The 15,252-nt window shown below is 39.1% G+C and overlaps 1 protein-coding gene across 5 annotated transcripts in view; it reads right to left on the bottom strand.

The window, feature by feature from the left end:
* The window catches only part of LOC107548189 (rho GTPase-activating protein 32-like), a 122,707-nt gene that overhangs the window by 16,374 nt on the left and 91,081 nt on the right, over positions 1-15,252 (bottom strand). For 2 of the 5 annotated variants that reach the window (XM_016228788.1, XM_016228791.1), the window contains 7 exons: positions 14,131-14,268; positions 11,169-11,261; positions 10,913-11,035; positions 10,713-10,790; positions 7,157-7,238; positions 5,588-5,638; positions 3,068-3,142 (listed from right to left, as the gene is read on the bottom strand). In XM_016228788.1, coding sequence (XP_016084274.1) covers positions 3,068-3,142; positions 5,588-5,638; positions 7,157-7,238; positions 10,713-10,790; positions 10,913-11,035; positions 11,169-11,261; positions 14,131-14,268 — 640 coding nt within the window. Of the gene's footprint in view, positions 1-441; positions 555-3,067; positions 3,143-5,587; positions 5,639-7,156; positions 7,239-10,712; positions 10,791-10,912; positions 11,036-11,168; positions 11,262-14,130; positions 14,269-15,252 lie in introns of those variants that run through there. The other 3 variants (XM_016228789.1, XM_016228790.1, XM_016228792.1) reach the window with 3 other exon arrangements.

Here is a 15,252-nt window from a genome sequence, read left to right on the forward strand (position 1 = left end):
CGAGTGTTTCCTCCAGGCTGCACTTTACCTTCGCTGAGGAGACACTGATGACGTTACAGCGCAATGTGACTGACACATTATACGTTTTTCTTTTTTTCCCTCCAAATCAACACTCAGAACGTGAGTTCCGATGACTTGCTAAAAATGAATTTTTAAGAAAACACAAAAATGACTTTACTACACACATCAGCACATACAAAATCTACAGAGAAAGGCGAAGACAAAATGCATTTATCGCAAATTAACAGTGCGCACACATTTAAAATGCTATTGTTTTCAGCACTACAAATGAATAAACCACACACAAATCTGCCAATAGAAAGCACTTCAGTCACATCTACAAGTCTGAGATAGTTTAGCAACTTTATTAGCACTAAAACTGCAACTTCATAACTTACCTCAATGTGAAATATCCATGAAAAAGGGACAGAAAAACTGTACTTGAGTATTCTTAAGTTTGCCAGGCTGCAGCTGCGGTAGAGAGCTCAAGACACGACGGTAAATGATCATCACAGACCGCACTCTCTCTCTCTCACTCTCCCTGCCAGCCGGTAAAAGCTAATAGTCAGCATGCATTCTTTCCTCTTTGCTTTTTCCCTCCTCTCTTTCCTCTCAGGATTTGTCCAGCCCCTAATATCAACTTTCAACAGCGCTGGCTTCTAACTGCAGAGATCGGAGCATGAGCAGCCAGGCAACCCAAAGAGCGACAGTTTCAGCCTGCAGGCTGTTGCATTTATCAGATATCCACTATCGAGTGATGAATGTGCTTTGAAAGACAATGGCAATACAACACAACTGTCTCCTGTGATGTTCTATTTAGGCTACAGCTTAATTACGACTTAGTAAAACTACAACAAATCAAGAAGCCAGACGAACATAAATATAACTCATTCGACTACACCACCAGGGCAACAACAATGCACTCTTTCTAAAGAAACCCATTCTTAGCCAAGCCCATGTTCCATTCAGCTTTTACAACCCAGACTGACATGGTAGAGCCATAAGGAACTGACAAAGACAAGCTTGTCTGCACTCTAAAGCAAGAGGTTTGTGGCCAAACTGTCAAACAACACACATATACGTGTTTTGCAAGGTAACACTGGTGTTAAATGGACAATAAAAGTAAAAACATTTATAAATAAAAAGTTGTAACATTTTTGACATTAATGCATCGTTGCTAAATTACAGTATTAATCATACTGACCCCAAACTTTCTAAAGGTAGTGTCTATACATAATGATACCACTACTAATAATAAAACAAAAACACTAAAACCATTACGAGAGTTAGTAGGAATGTGCACGAGTACAACAAACACCAATAAAATTGTTTCCCAACCCAACAGCTAACAGAAGTTCACATAAATGTCTCTGTTTTCAGAACAGACCAGTAAGGAAGTACACAATCCCCTGTAGGACAAACGGACACATATTGCTATGTAAACCTAATACAGTTTGTCTCTCATTCTCTCACAGTTCCTTCCAGCTGTCTTGGCTTGTTCAGAGGCAGCTGCCCTTTACTCCACTGAGAGGAAGACATTTGTTGCCCCACAAGAAAAAGTTAGGAAGTGAGGGGGAGCTAAGGGAGCTACATCTGGAGCAGCACCTGCTACAGCTGAGAATAAGGGAATTAAATAAATGCAATTTAGTCTGTGAATGTCAAAGAACAAGAAATGATTATACTTCAGGCATTTTCATTACATACAATATGCCTTGAAAACCTTGGTAAATAAAATATTACAGCAACCTTTATCACTGTTACACCACCTGCATGATAGGACATTATGTGGTTAACCATTTACATGGGGAATTTGCTTAATGAGGTGAATGATTCATAAGGCATTTTGTGTCATCTGATAGGCGCTTGCTGCTTAGCTAAAGCTCTGCAGGGGAGCAGAGAGGTATGTTGTAGCCTATTTGAGCTTGTACAAAGGCAGTACACAAGAATGTGTTTGTCACCATGGAGAGACTGTAGTTCATATTGTCAGTGAACAAAGATGGGATTATTTTATAGCCTTTCCTAAACAGGGTCATGTAAATCAGCCCAGGAGTGTGTCGCAAAATAACGTGACAATAGGGCTTTCTAGTGCACTTTAAAGAGCGGTGGAACGGTGCTATAAACTGACGTCACAAGCTTCATTTCAAATACAGACACATTAAGTGTTGACACAGTCAAAGAAGTAGAGATGCAATGATATTAAAACAATTATCAGTATTGACTAGAATTTATTTTATGGGTGACAAGCAATAAATAACAGACAATAAAATCCTATTCTATTTTCTCTACATAAATTACAAATTAAACACTAAAATCAATCAATTGAAATGATTCATGATTTTAGACATTATAGTGCACAGTATGAAAATTGATTTTTATTATTAACTTTTGATTAATAACATTAATTTTAGATCAATTTTAAGTGCCAGTTTATTGATGGCAAAGATCATCTAAATGTAACGATAGGGATAATGAGTATGCACAATGAAATATACAACACTGGCCAATATTTCTATATTATGGCTAATGGCATTACAATTCTATACTTAAATAAAAAATCTTCTTATAAATTAATCAAATTAGCATTTAATGACGGCAAAGGTAATCTAAACGTAAAAATAGGGGAAAAGAAGCATGAACAATTAAATATTGTTCAACAGCTGATATCGTCACTACACCATGCATCTCTAAAAAAAGAGACAATTCGGCAGTATTACAGTAAAATAATATGCAAAAACATTGTTAAACAGTAACATGCATTCAAATGCAGGTCAAAAGAGAGAAAAAGTGCTATCAGGGTAAATCTGTAAGACAAGGGTCAAAGTCACATACTAGAGACACCAGAAGAGTGTTCAGTGAAAAACAAGACTATATTTGTTGTGCTTGCGTCAAATCTTCATATAGTTAACACGTGGTGTTAGGAAAGACCAGTGAAACTACATTCTAAAGATACAGAGTGCCAGTTGTGTTCAGAGCACCCGTGAGCAGCAGGCAACTGTGCGGAGATGCACAGGAGAGTTCAGGGTTAGTCCGTGTTAGACGTAGTACATGGATAAACGGTTTGGTCTACCTGAGCTCAGCCTGTAGGGGTTTAATGGGTCGGGTGCCCATGCACTGTCCTGCTTTACACTCTCCATCTCCAAATCTGCATGCCGGGAGGAGAGAAGGGGAGAGGGAGGGAGGGACCCAGTTAGAGAACATGAGAACAACAGCTGCACATGCAGCTCTATTAGCTTAGAAGTCTTTCAGGAGAGTTTCCCCCCTCACTCCACATTTCCTCGCCATTGGGAAAGTTTCACAACAGTTCTGAAGCTGCTATAAATGATAATAAACAAGACGGTGCAGTAAAATGCATGTGAAGACAAACACTAGACTAACATGGATAAGAGTGCTCTAAACTGCAATGCAAGAGAAATACTGCCAAAGGACAACTTATGCATGCAGGGAGAAAGTGTGATAAAAATTATAATGAGAAAATGTATGTGTGTGTGTGTGTGTGTGTGTGTGTGTGTAATGCGTGTTCGTGTGAAAAAAAGAGAGCAGGAGATGGAGGGCGTGTGACTAACACAAAAAATGAAATGATCAGCATTTTCTTGGCCTTATGTCTTTCCAAACCGGTATGCTAACCAGTTTCTTTCCAACTCACACAATACAAAAATTAAATAAATAAATAAAAAAATTATTTATACATATATATACAGTGGGGAAAAAAAGTATTTAGTCAGCCACCAATTGTGCAAGTTCTCCCACTTAAAACGACGAGAGAGGCCTGTAATTTTCATCATAGGTATACCTCAACTATGAGAGACAAAATGAGAAAAAAAAATCCAGAAAATCACATTGTAGGATTTTTAAAGAATTTATTTGCAAATTATGGTGGAAAATAAGTATTTGGTCAATACCAAAATTTCATCTCAATACTGTGTTATATACCCTTTGTTGGCAATGACAGAGGTCAAACGTTTTCTGTAAGTCTTCACACACTGTTGCTGGTACTTTGGCCCATTCCTCCATGCAGATCTCCTCTAGAGCAGTAATGTTTTGGGGCTGTTGCTGGGCAACATGGATTTTCAACTCCCTCCAAAGATTTTCTTTGGGGTTGAGATCTGGAGACTGGCTAGGCCACTCCAGGACCTTGAAATGCTTCTTACGAAGCCACTCCTTCGTTGCCCGGGCGGTGTGTTTGGGATCATTGTCATGCTGAAAGACCCAGCCACGTTTCATCTTCAATGCCCTTGCTGATGGAAGGAGGTTTTCACTCAAAATCTCACGATACATGGCCCCATTCATTCTTTCGTTTACACGGATCACTCGTCCTGGTACCTTTGCAGAAAAACAGCCCCAAAGCATGATATTTCCACCCCCATGCTTCACAGTAGGTATCGTGTTCTTTGGATGCAACTCAGCATTCTTTCTCCTCCAAACACAACAAGTTGAGTTTTTACCAAAAAGTTCTATTTTGGTTTCATCTGACCATATGACATTCTCCCAATCCTCTTCTGGATCATCCAAATGCTCTCTAGCAAACTTCAGACGGGCCTGGACATGTACTGGCTTAAGCAGGGGGACACGTCTGGCACTGCAGGATTTGAGTCCCTGGCAGCGCAGTGTGTTACTGATGTAGCCTTTGTTACTTTGGTCCCAGCTCTCTGCAGGTCATTCACTAGGTCCCCCCCGTGTGGTTCTGGGATCATTTTGACCCCACGGGGTGAGATCTTGCATGGAGCCCCAGATCGAGGGAGATTATCAGTGGTCTTGTATGTCTTCCATTTTCTAATAATTGCTCCCACAGTTGATTTCTTCACACCAAGCTGCTAACCTATTGCAGATTCAGTCTTCCCAGCCTGGTGCAGGCCTACAATTTTGTTTCTGGTGTCCTTTGACAGCTCTTTGGTCTTGACCATGGTGGAGTTTGGAGTGTGACTGTTTGAGGTTGTGGACAGGTGTCTTTTATACTGACAACAAGTTCAAACAGATGCCATTAATACAGGTAACCAGTGGAGGACAGAGGAGCCTCTTAAAGAAGAAGTTACAGGTCTGTGAGAGCCAGAAATCTTGCTTGTTTGTAGGTGACCAAATACTTATTTTACAGAGGAATTTACCAATTAATTCTTTAAAAATCCTACAATGTGATTTTCTAGACTTTTTTTCTCATTTTGTCTCTCATAGTTAAGGTATACCTATGATGAAAATTACAGGCCTCTCTCATCTTTTTAAGTGGGAGAACTTGCAAAATTGGTGGCTGACTAAATACTTTTTTGCCCCACTGTATATATATATATATATATATATATATATATATATATATATATATATATATATATAAAAACCAAGATATTACCCAAAAACAATAAAAATAATAATAATAATAAACAAAAGATGATAACCAAAAATAAAATAAAGGAAATAAAAAAATTAAAATACAACAAAAAATAATACAATAAAATAAATCCATGCTCCATGGAGAAAAAAGTAATATGCGTTTGGAACAACATAAAGGTGAGCATATGTTGACAGATTATTTATTTCTGAGTGAACTAGCCCTTTAAGACAAAAAGAGAGGCGTTGGGGAGAGTATACCAGCACGCACAGGGTGGGAACAGACTCCAGGAGGCCGGCCGCAGACCAGAGCAGGGGGACGCTGAGGGAGCAGTGGAGGAAGCATGGTCAAATAACACATCACACATGCATGCAAAGTGCAAAGCAATGCAACATACATTCCAAATACAGTGTCAGAGACAGTACATGTACAAGCAATGAAAAATATTCTAAACCCCAGCAAAAAGCTTTGGCATAGTCAAAGCTTACAATGTACCTCATTTGTTTCTTGCATTGGCCTTAATAATGAAACGATAAAAAGCATTGCTGTAATTACGCCCAAGAGCCCCGGGGCTCTTTTTTTGGGCTGATTACACTGTGCTGTGCCACATCATTGCACCTCTGCAATGTTATTACTCCTACAAGACAATGTGTACCACAAAGCCCTACCACCCACCCACTGCAAGCCAGCATTCTGATTGGTCCGATGAGTCATGATGATGATGATAAAGATGATTCACCCTTCTGCGGATGCCAATAAGCATTGATTTGATACACAGAATGGCTAAAACCAAACAGAAACGGCTGCAGGTGATGGATAAGTCTCCGGATGGCTTGGCAGGCCTGTTAGTCCAAGTTATGATGTAAACTGACCTCTCTTAAAGCAGTCCGCATGGTCCACGGCCACTCCAAATATGACTAAATGTATTGCTCATGTTATGATTGTGAAAGCTAGCAACAGTCCATTTGAGATTCTATTAATCAAGTTGTTTCTTTTGACGTTTTAGTGCTCGGCCAGTGAGATATTCTGTAAATGGAGGGAATAAATCATACCATTCTGTGTCACAGTGTGTGATGTACATTAAAGGCACATACACACTCTCCAACAAACCATTAGGAGTGAAAAGAGGGAAAGCAAACAACTGTGCAACACAGATTCAACTATGAATGTAATAAATGAAAAGGGTCAAAGGGTTCCTTGGTGAGGAGGGAAGGGGAAAAAAATAATGTAGACTGGGTGTGAACCACAAATTTCCCATGCAGTGTGTTGACGACGTGCTTCGAAATCTGAAAACCTTGCATGTTGAAATCTGAAGTGACACTTTCTTAAAAAGCAGCTGTGCCCTTCCCAAGGACAACAGGCTCTAAAACTTTAAATAGCAGCTTGTAGTCTTCTCTTCATGAAGGTTTGAAGATCTGTGATTCATGCAACAGGACCCAGAGTCTCCAGTCAGCACCTGTTCCAGTTCACTCAAATACACACACACCACAGACTCGATCCATGGCTGATTCAACACGACACTTCTTATACACTTTGCTCCAATCCACTCTCTCTCGCTCTCCATATGATTAATATCTCACTGCAACACGTGAGTAACAAGCTAGCCTTCCAAAACCTGCATCTTTTCAAAGGCCCAGCAGCCTCAGGAGAAATCTGAATGCATATGACAGCAAGTGTGACCTTGTGTTCAGTTTCCTGATGATGTTTGCTGGGTTGCTGCGGTTTATAATGCCCTGCAGTAGAAGTAAACTGTTATGGGATGGTTAATACAGACATGTGCAGAGGAACTGATGAGCTGTCCCAGCAGGATTTGAGGTATGTGTGTGTGTTTTGTGGTACCTGGTTTTGGCACCGAGTTGGTAACAGACTGTGGGACCTTGTCGTTTATCAGCTCCACACACTCGCTGGGAAAGAAGCCAACCTGTAAAGAGCAGAGAAGGTTCGAAAAGCTTATTCTCTCTCTGGAGACAGACATGCCAACGCTCATCATATCACTCCTCATTCTGCACTTAGTCACATTCAGAAAATAACATGTTACTGTGTCATAACAAAATATAACTCAGTTAATATATTACAATAATTCTTAAAGAGACAAACTAATAAGCTAAACTAATGAGTTCTGAACATTTTTATGGACAGTCGTGATAATATCTGCTAGATTATATTAATACTATTTTATTTAATTTTTTTCTCACAACTAGAGGTTTCTAAAAATGCAGCCCTATCTCATTTAATTAATGATCATATTTTGTGCCCCTGGAGTGATGAAGTGTACAGCACAGTAAAAACAGGCATCTATATGCTTTCATGCTGCATTAGCATATCTAGAATGATTTGTAACTCATTTAGAAGAGCTGGGAAAATAATAATATACACTACCATTCAAAATTTGGGGGTCTTTTTGGGGCATTTTTAAAAGAAGTCTCTTAATCTCATCAGGGGTACATTTATTTTATCAATACAGTAAAAATAGTAGTAATTTCAATTAAGATTTTAATTTCCACTTTTCCATTTTAATGCATTTAAAAAAATTTAATTTCTTTTTTGTGACAACAAAGCTAAATTTTCAGCAGCTATTACTCTAGTTTTCAGAGATCAATCAAATATGCTGATCTGGTGCTCAAAAATATTTTGTATTATTATCAATGTTGAAAACAGTTGTGCTGCTTAATATTTTTGCGGAAATCATGATGCATTGTTTTATGCTTCTTTGATGAATAGAAAGTTCAAAAGAACAACACTTATTTGAAATAGAAATTTTATAAAATTCTAAATGTCTTCACTATCATTTGTGATTAATTTCATGTGTCCTTGCTTGAAAAATAATTAATTAAAAATAAAAGCATATACTTGAATTGTGCTGCATGTAAACTGAAGTTGGGATCAGTGCTATATTTGCTATATTGCCACTGAAAATATGTTAACTGATCTTCTTGCATGATTGCAAATGCTTGCAATTTTCTGTTATACATTCCACATTGTTCTTGCTAATTATAATGATTTAATGCCAGGACAATGAGGGATGCCGGGGGTGGGGGGTTAAAAACCAAATACTTCGAGACATTCCAGTTTCATATCAAAGAAAAAAATCTCTGAAAACAATAGCATAAGGCTTATAAATTTCAAGGGCGCCTAACTTGAACATTGTTCACCTGAAAGAAGATTCAAAGTTCATCAGTCTCTCACGCACAAACATGAACAAACTAAAAGTACACACAGAGCCAAATGTACATGCTTGCCATATTTTACAACCTAAAGTTTGATTTGATCAATCCATCACCTACTAACCAACTGCAGACTTATGAATCAAGTCTATGACAAAAGACAGGGTTTTCTGTATCATTTGAGCTTATCTAGCAGAAAACATTAACCATGTGTATTAGTATAACCTTGACATTGTGACCAATCACAGACATTTTAGCAAAGCTCAGTCTCTTCTACACTAGAGCTTGATTACGAGTCTTGACGACCCTGCTGACATCAGTGTGTGCTGATTCTCGTGGTGACAGCTGGCATTGCTGTGCACTCTTTTTCCATGCAGACAGATGCTGGCTACCTGACCCAGCTGTATGCTGCCAGAGCTCAGTGTCAGGCTGCCCCCCCGATGGATCCAGCACACATCTGCCACCATGAACCGGTCTCCCTACAAAGGTCCTAGCTGTGACTCACTGGAGATGCAGAAATGGCATAACGTGCCAAAGCACTGAATACCAACAGGGCCAAACAAAGACGGCAATGCTGGGCATATGCTCGTGGGGCAATAAGAGAGCACAGTTTGGCAGATTGGCAGAATGTTAAGTGACTCACCAGTGGGTCTCACCCATGTACACGGGTGAACAATGAGCCAAACTCGTCTATTAAACTGGATTGGATTCTTTTACACATAGACTATATTTTACACTGACAACTGAGTAATTTTGTTAGTCATATTCGGTAATATGAGAAATGAAACAGCTTGTTTTTGACACTTTACTAGGTGGTGGCAAAGCATTTGAAAGAGCATTTGCCAAATGGATTAAGAAAAGCAATGCTTTTTTTATTTTTTAGAAAATGTAACTTAATTTAAAATGTTACCGTTACAATTAACTAATTCTTTTTTACAATTTAAATGTCTATTTAAAGAATATGAAAAGTGATGTATTCCAGTATAACATTTAACTGTCATTTTAAACATGAATCAATTTAATATTTGTCTGTGTTAATTTGAAAAAAGTTTTAATGCATTATTTTATATTGATACATTTTTAGATGTAAATAATTTTAAACGTAAATTAAACAACTTCATTTACAGTAGGTCTGTTTTTTGCAAATTCAAAGTGTTTATTTAAAAAATTTAAACAATCTCGTCTATTGTCACTTTGAAAAATGACTTGATTATGCATTATTTTAAATGAATCAGTTTAATTTTAAACATGAATTCATGAATAAACTATTTATTTGTCAATATAAAGTGTGAGATATTTGTCTATTTACATTCTTATTTTTGAATTCTTAAATTGTTTCTTCATTTTATTTTTAAATAGCACTTCTAGTTCCTCCATAGTAGCCAAGTGGTGGGCTGTCAAACCCATAGTTCGCAGGTTCAAGCCTTATTGAAGACTGGAGAGTTACTGTGATCACAGTGAAAGCACTTAAAGGTGGGGTATGTCTTTTTTTCAAAAACACTTTAGAAAACTGAGTCGGGCTGAGTACCAAAACAAACTTGTAGCCAATCAGCAGTAAGGGGCGTGTCTACTCATGCGATGAGGAGAGAGCGCTCATTGCACAGGACGGACATTAGCCGAGCCGAGCGACAGAAAGATAGAGATTGTGGATATAAAAAATAAAATAAAAGACGACAAAAAAGAGAGGAAACCGTCTGCGGGACAAAAGAAGGCTTACGATAAGGACAGAGATGGTGGATAAAAAAACAAAAGAGGAAAACTTCTGCGGAACAAAAGAAGGCTTACGATAAGGCAAGAAGTAGGACCCGTGTAAATATCGGATCAGCTTTCCAGCGCTGGTGAGAACTCAAGGAGCGGAAGGCCTGCAATTGTATATATATATATATCTATGGTGTAGACAGCATCACTGATTATAATGAGTTCTATATTATTTTGTCGCACCGCGCCGCTCGCGTCCGGTGTAGACACGGTGTAACATTGGTTTTGCTTTGTTTCACAGAACTAATCGTTGTCTGGGTTGCGTACGTATGTGTGGGGCGGTGCTATCAAAATAGGGGCGAGAAACTTTTGGGGTAGGGGCGTGTTTGTTTTGGTGATTTGAAATATCAACATTGGCTACCAGAAATCACTTACTCCACCTTTAATCGTCAGTTGCTCCAAGGGGACTCTACCTGCAATTTCTAAACTGCCATGTACACTTGAAATAGAGGGCTAAATCACGCGGAACAAACCTGGAAACCATGTTTTCCTCTCCACCAGGTGGTGTCCTCTTTGGGTGGCATGTCTATTACAGAAACAATATCCCCCACCTGAGAAAAAGAGAGGGAGAGAGAGAAATTAATCAAGACTCTTCACAAAATAATCATTATTAGTATGACAATCACACATCTTCAATACTGCATTAATCTGTCTTCCTTTTTATCCCAGTCACCTCAAATGACAGCTCATCAGCTGCCTGGGCAATGTAGCGCTTGATCACATGGGCCGCTGCGATAGCTGGAACATTTATGGATGACTCCTCATGCACCAGCAAGTGATTCCCTTTGTTGTCAACCTGGAGAAAGAGATAAATATGACACCCCAGCTAATGGCAACATTGAATATGTGTTCAGTGAACATCCCTCATCCTCACTGATTATTCAAGTGAATAATCAGCTATCTCTGCACAAATGGTATCAAATCAGTACCTCCATCCATGTGAGGGCCGGCCCACAGTTGATCTTATTATCAGCAATCGCTGAGAGACGGGAGAGGTAAGCCATCAGCATCTGGGAAACTGCCTGTTGGGAGAAAGAGAGCGAGAGAGGGAGGGTAAAGCTAGTGTGACAACTTCCAAGGGGGTAATTCTATAAATACAGAGTACTTTTACAGGGAGGTTAAAAGCACACATAAACCTGAGTTTGCATACTTTTTCATTAGAAAATGATAGGGTAGGTGCAGGGAATGCAGCTTTCTGTGTAGAAACTGTAGAGTTTCGACATAAAACAGGCAGAATTAAAATCTACGCATATTTTGAGTACGCAACTCAGCTGCATTTGCATTTTTACACACTCTCAGAAACAATGCTAGTCTCTTCAGTGAAATATACGTAAAAAGCTTGGTATACATTTATTTGCGGCATAGCAGTTATTGTTTTTTGGAGTGTATGTTTGGTGACTGTGGCTACTTTAAAAGAGCTCCATTTGCACGCTGAGATATAAAATTATTTGGATTATACTTCCACATGGCTTGCATAAAATCTAATGTAGCAGAAGGAGGTGAGGTGGAGCTGTCTTATATACTGCTCAAAAGATCAGTCTAATAAAAGAGCTCAACCACACATCTGTTTCTAAAACTTAACTTCTATTTAAACCCCATTACATACAGATCAGTCTAAAAATACAGTAGTTATAATAAAAAATGTTCCTACTGGAAAATAGAGACAGGAGGGTGTCAGCACTAGAGCTGCATGATTAATCGTTAAAAGATCGCAATCTCGATTCAGACAACCACACAATCTAATTTCTAAATGACAATGATTCTCCTGTGTCTATTAAAGGGGTCATATGATGCGATTTCAGTTTTTCCTTTCTCTTTGGAGTGTCACAAGCTCTTGGTGCATAAAGAAGACTAAAGTCTCAAATCCAAAGAGATATTCTTTATAAAAGTTAAGTCAGTTGAGTCAGCCACGCCTACCTAAAACGGCTCGTTCTAACACGCCCCCACATATCTACGTCACTATGTGGGAAGATTTGCATAACGCCACCCAAATGTTCACGCAAAGAAAGAAGGCGTAACTTTTATTCTCGCAGTAGTATTGTTGCCGCCGCCACCATGTCCTGAAGGCACTGTGTGATTCGGTGTGAAAGCGAAACTACTTTGTTTGGCCTTCCAAAAGAGGACGATATCTGCTTCGTCATGCCTGGAGCTGATCCGTGCTGGTCGCTGAGGAAATACTACTTTATACTACTGAGGAAATACTACTACAACTTTGCGCTGTGGATCGCCGGATCGGTTTTCACCGTGGACGAAGCGGAGTCCAGCCCGGAGTCGTCACATGTTCTTCCGGACACTCCTTCGTCGAAATCGCAAGCCCACCCGCCTCTGCTCACTCTAACCCTCCGGCCGTTCCTCACGCTAGCCCCCGGCCAATGCTCACTGTAGGCCGCCGCCGCTCACTCTAGGCCAGTGTTTCCCAACCGGGGTGCCGTCTGTCAAGAGCAGGGGTGCCGTGTAAAAAATCCTTTTTTATTATTTTTAAATTGGCTAAATGTACACTATAATTCAAAAACTTGAGGTCAGTAAGATGTTTTTGGGAAGAAATTAATATTTTTATTCACAAGGTATGCATTAAATCAATCAAACGTGACAGAAAAGACATTTACAAATTTACACAAGATTATTTCTCAAGATATTTCAAATAATTGCTGTTTTTTTAACTAAGCTTTATAGTCATCACCACCTAATTGAAGTTTCTGATACCATAGTGTATATATATTAGTGTAATGTAATATCATATGAAAGACAAGTGTTTTGGTGACTGATGGACAGCCAGTCAACGAGAGAGAAAAAAGAGCTGGATATTAAAATGTGCCAATGAAAGTCTATAAGAGTTTATTCATGATCCACCGAGCACTGATGGAATCTGTTCCAGCTGAACCCATCCCAAAATCCACCCTCCTGTCAATTACTTTCCCAGACGTACAGTATGCTGGCAGACTCACCGAATTGTAAAACTAAGGCCAAAAGGGGCTGCAAAGGAAGCATAATTAGGTCAAAGACGACCGAACAGACAGCTGTGAGAACTCTCATGCTCGATATGGCTTCATGCACCTCTAAAATCCAAGGGAACTCTGCTTGTGTTGACTATACTAGAAAACAACATGAAGAATGTAGGTGAACAGAAATTGAACAGCGTTCTTTAATGATACGGTCGCTTGCTTCAGTTATTTGCTATGTTTTGCTCGTGTGCTAATGAGGTTCATTTGTGTGAGACATCACACATTTAATGCATAGGCAAGCCTCATAATTAGTGTGTCCTTTGAGCTGTTTGTTCCTATAAATCAGAGCCAGTTAACCTTTTAAAATCATCTCAGAGCTTGTAATACCGAGCTCCTCTTTCAAGATTCAGATGCATCTTTACTAAGATCTCTCTACAAATAAAACTGCACAATCCAATAGGTGAAATATGACCTTGGAGCTGTTTTCTTGTTATGGGGAAGCTCAAAGCGCCTGATTACACACAAAAGTATCGTGGAAGCATCCACTTAGCAGCTCGGAGAGTTCCATTACTGCAAAACATTATGGGTGGCATTATCAGCCACTCAAACGTCAAAGCAGATCAGTTTAGCTGTGAAAATATGCCACGGTTCAAGTATACTACTCTGTGAAACAAATGCTAGGTATGCCCAACACAGCAGGGAGAAGAGGTTTTTTTGAACACTACAGGGATATCCATCTAACGGTCTCTCAAGCGACGCCATTAGGTGCTGTTAACCAGCCTCACTGAGCACTCACTCATCACAGATGTCAAAAGCTGCTCTGAGAGGGGCATCTTTCAGGATAAGCGCTGTGTATGGAAGCTCTGACCATTCTATTTTTACAGGCAAGAGCCTAAAATGTCTCATTGGCCGCAGGGGAGAGCTAAAAGAGAAGTATTTGGGGTCTTACCTCTGCTCTCTCCCTCAGGCTGTCGAAACGGGGCAGCTCGGGGAGCTGGGAAAAGCGGCGGTCATAGATGCAGAGATGGAGATGCTTATCCAGCACTCTGAAATCTTCATAGCTCCGCCTCACGATCCAGCTTCTTCCCTGTGGGGCAGTAAAAGAGGGCCGTAACTTCAAAAGGTAAACAAGCAAGTGTTAGAGAGTGTTGACGTTTGGGGTCTGCAGGGTAAATATGAGGGCTTGGTTCTTGGATAAACCTCATCTGGCCAGTGCAGCAACAGGATGACCACACACAACAGCCACTTCAGAGCAGCCACATTACAGCTGTGTGTGTTTAATCCTGGACAAAGCAGCATTCAAAGCATTGAGGAGAGAGACAGTAACCACACAGTTTTTTTTTTACAGTTACAGCTAGATTTGCATTCCCTGAAGGAAATGCTAATAATTTTAAATAGAAAATAGAGTCTAATGTTTGGGAAAAATAATATATGGAACCCAGATGTTTGATAAAGGCGAATGCCAGTTCACTACGCATTCAGTGGGAGATTTCAAAACTGTATTATAAAACTTCCAGAAAATTATGAAGAAAAAACATTGCATCAGATGAAAGATAAATATGACACCCCAGCTAATGGCTGAGCTTAAGCAGGCGAGCTCTGGATTTTATCGGCTAATATGAAACAAATGATAAAAAAAAGTGTTAAAAAGGAAGCCGTTACATCACAAATGTTTGAGGTCAGTAAGATAGTTTATTGCTTGTTTTTTTGAAAGAAATTCATACTTTTATTTAGCAAGGATGCATTAAATTGTTAAAAAGTAACATTAAAGTAATTTTTAATGTTACAAAAGATTTTTATTACAAATAAATGCTGTTCTTTTAAACATTCTATTCATAAAAAAAATCATTAAAAAAGAAGAAATGTTTCTTGAGCACCAATTAAGCATATTAGAATGATTTCTGAAGGATCATGTGACACTGAAGACTGGAGTAATGATGCTGAAAATTCAGATTTGCCATCATAGGAATAAATTACATTTTTATATATATATATATATATATATATGTGTGTGTGTGTGTGTGTGTGTGTGTGTGTGTGTGTGTGTGTGTGTGTGTGTGTGTGTGTGTGT

The sequence above is a fragment of the Sinocyclocheilus grahami genome, unplaced genomic scaffold (genome assembly GCF_001515645.1).
Source record: "Sinocyclocheilus grahami isolate Dianchi unplaced genomic scaffold, SAMN03320097.WGS_v1.1 scaffold344.1, whole genome shotgun sequence".
Taxonomy (NCBI): Eukaryota; Metazoa; Chordata; class Actinopteri; order Cypriniformes; family Cyprinidae; genus Sinocyclocheilus; species Sinocyclocheilus grahami.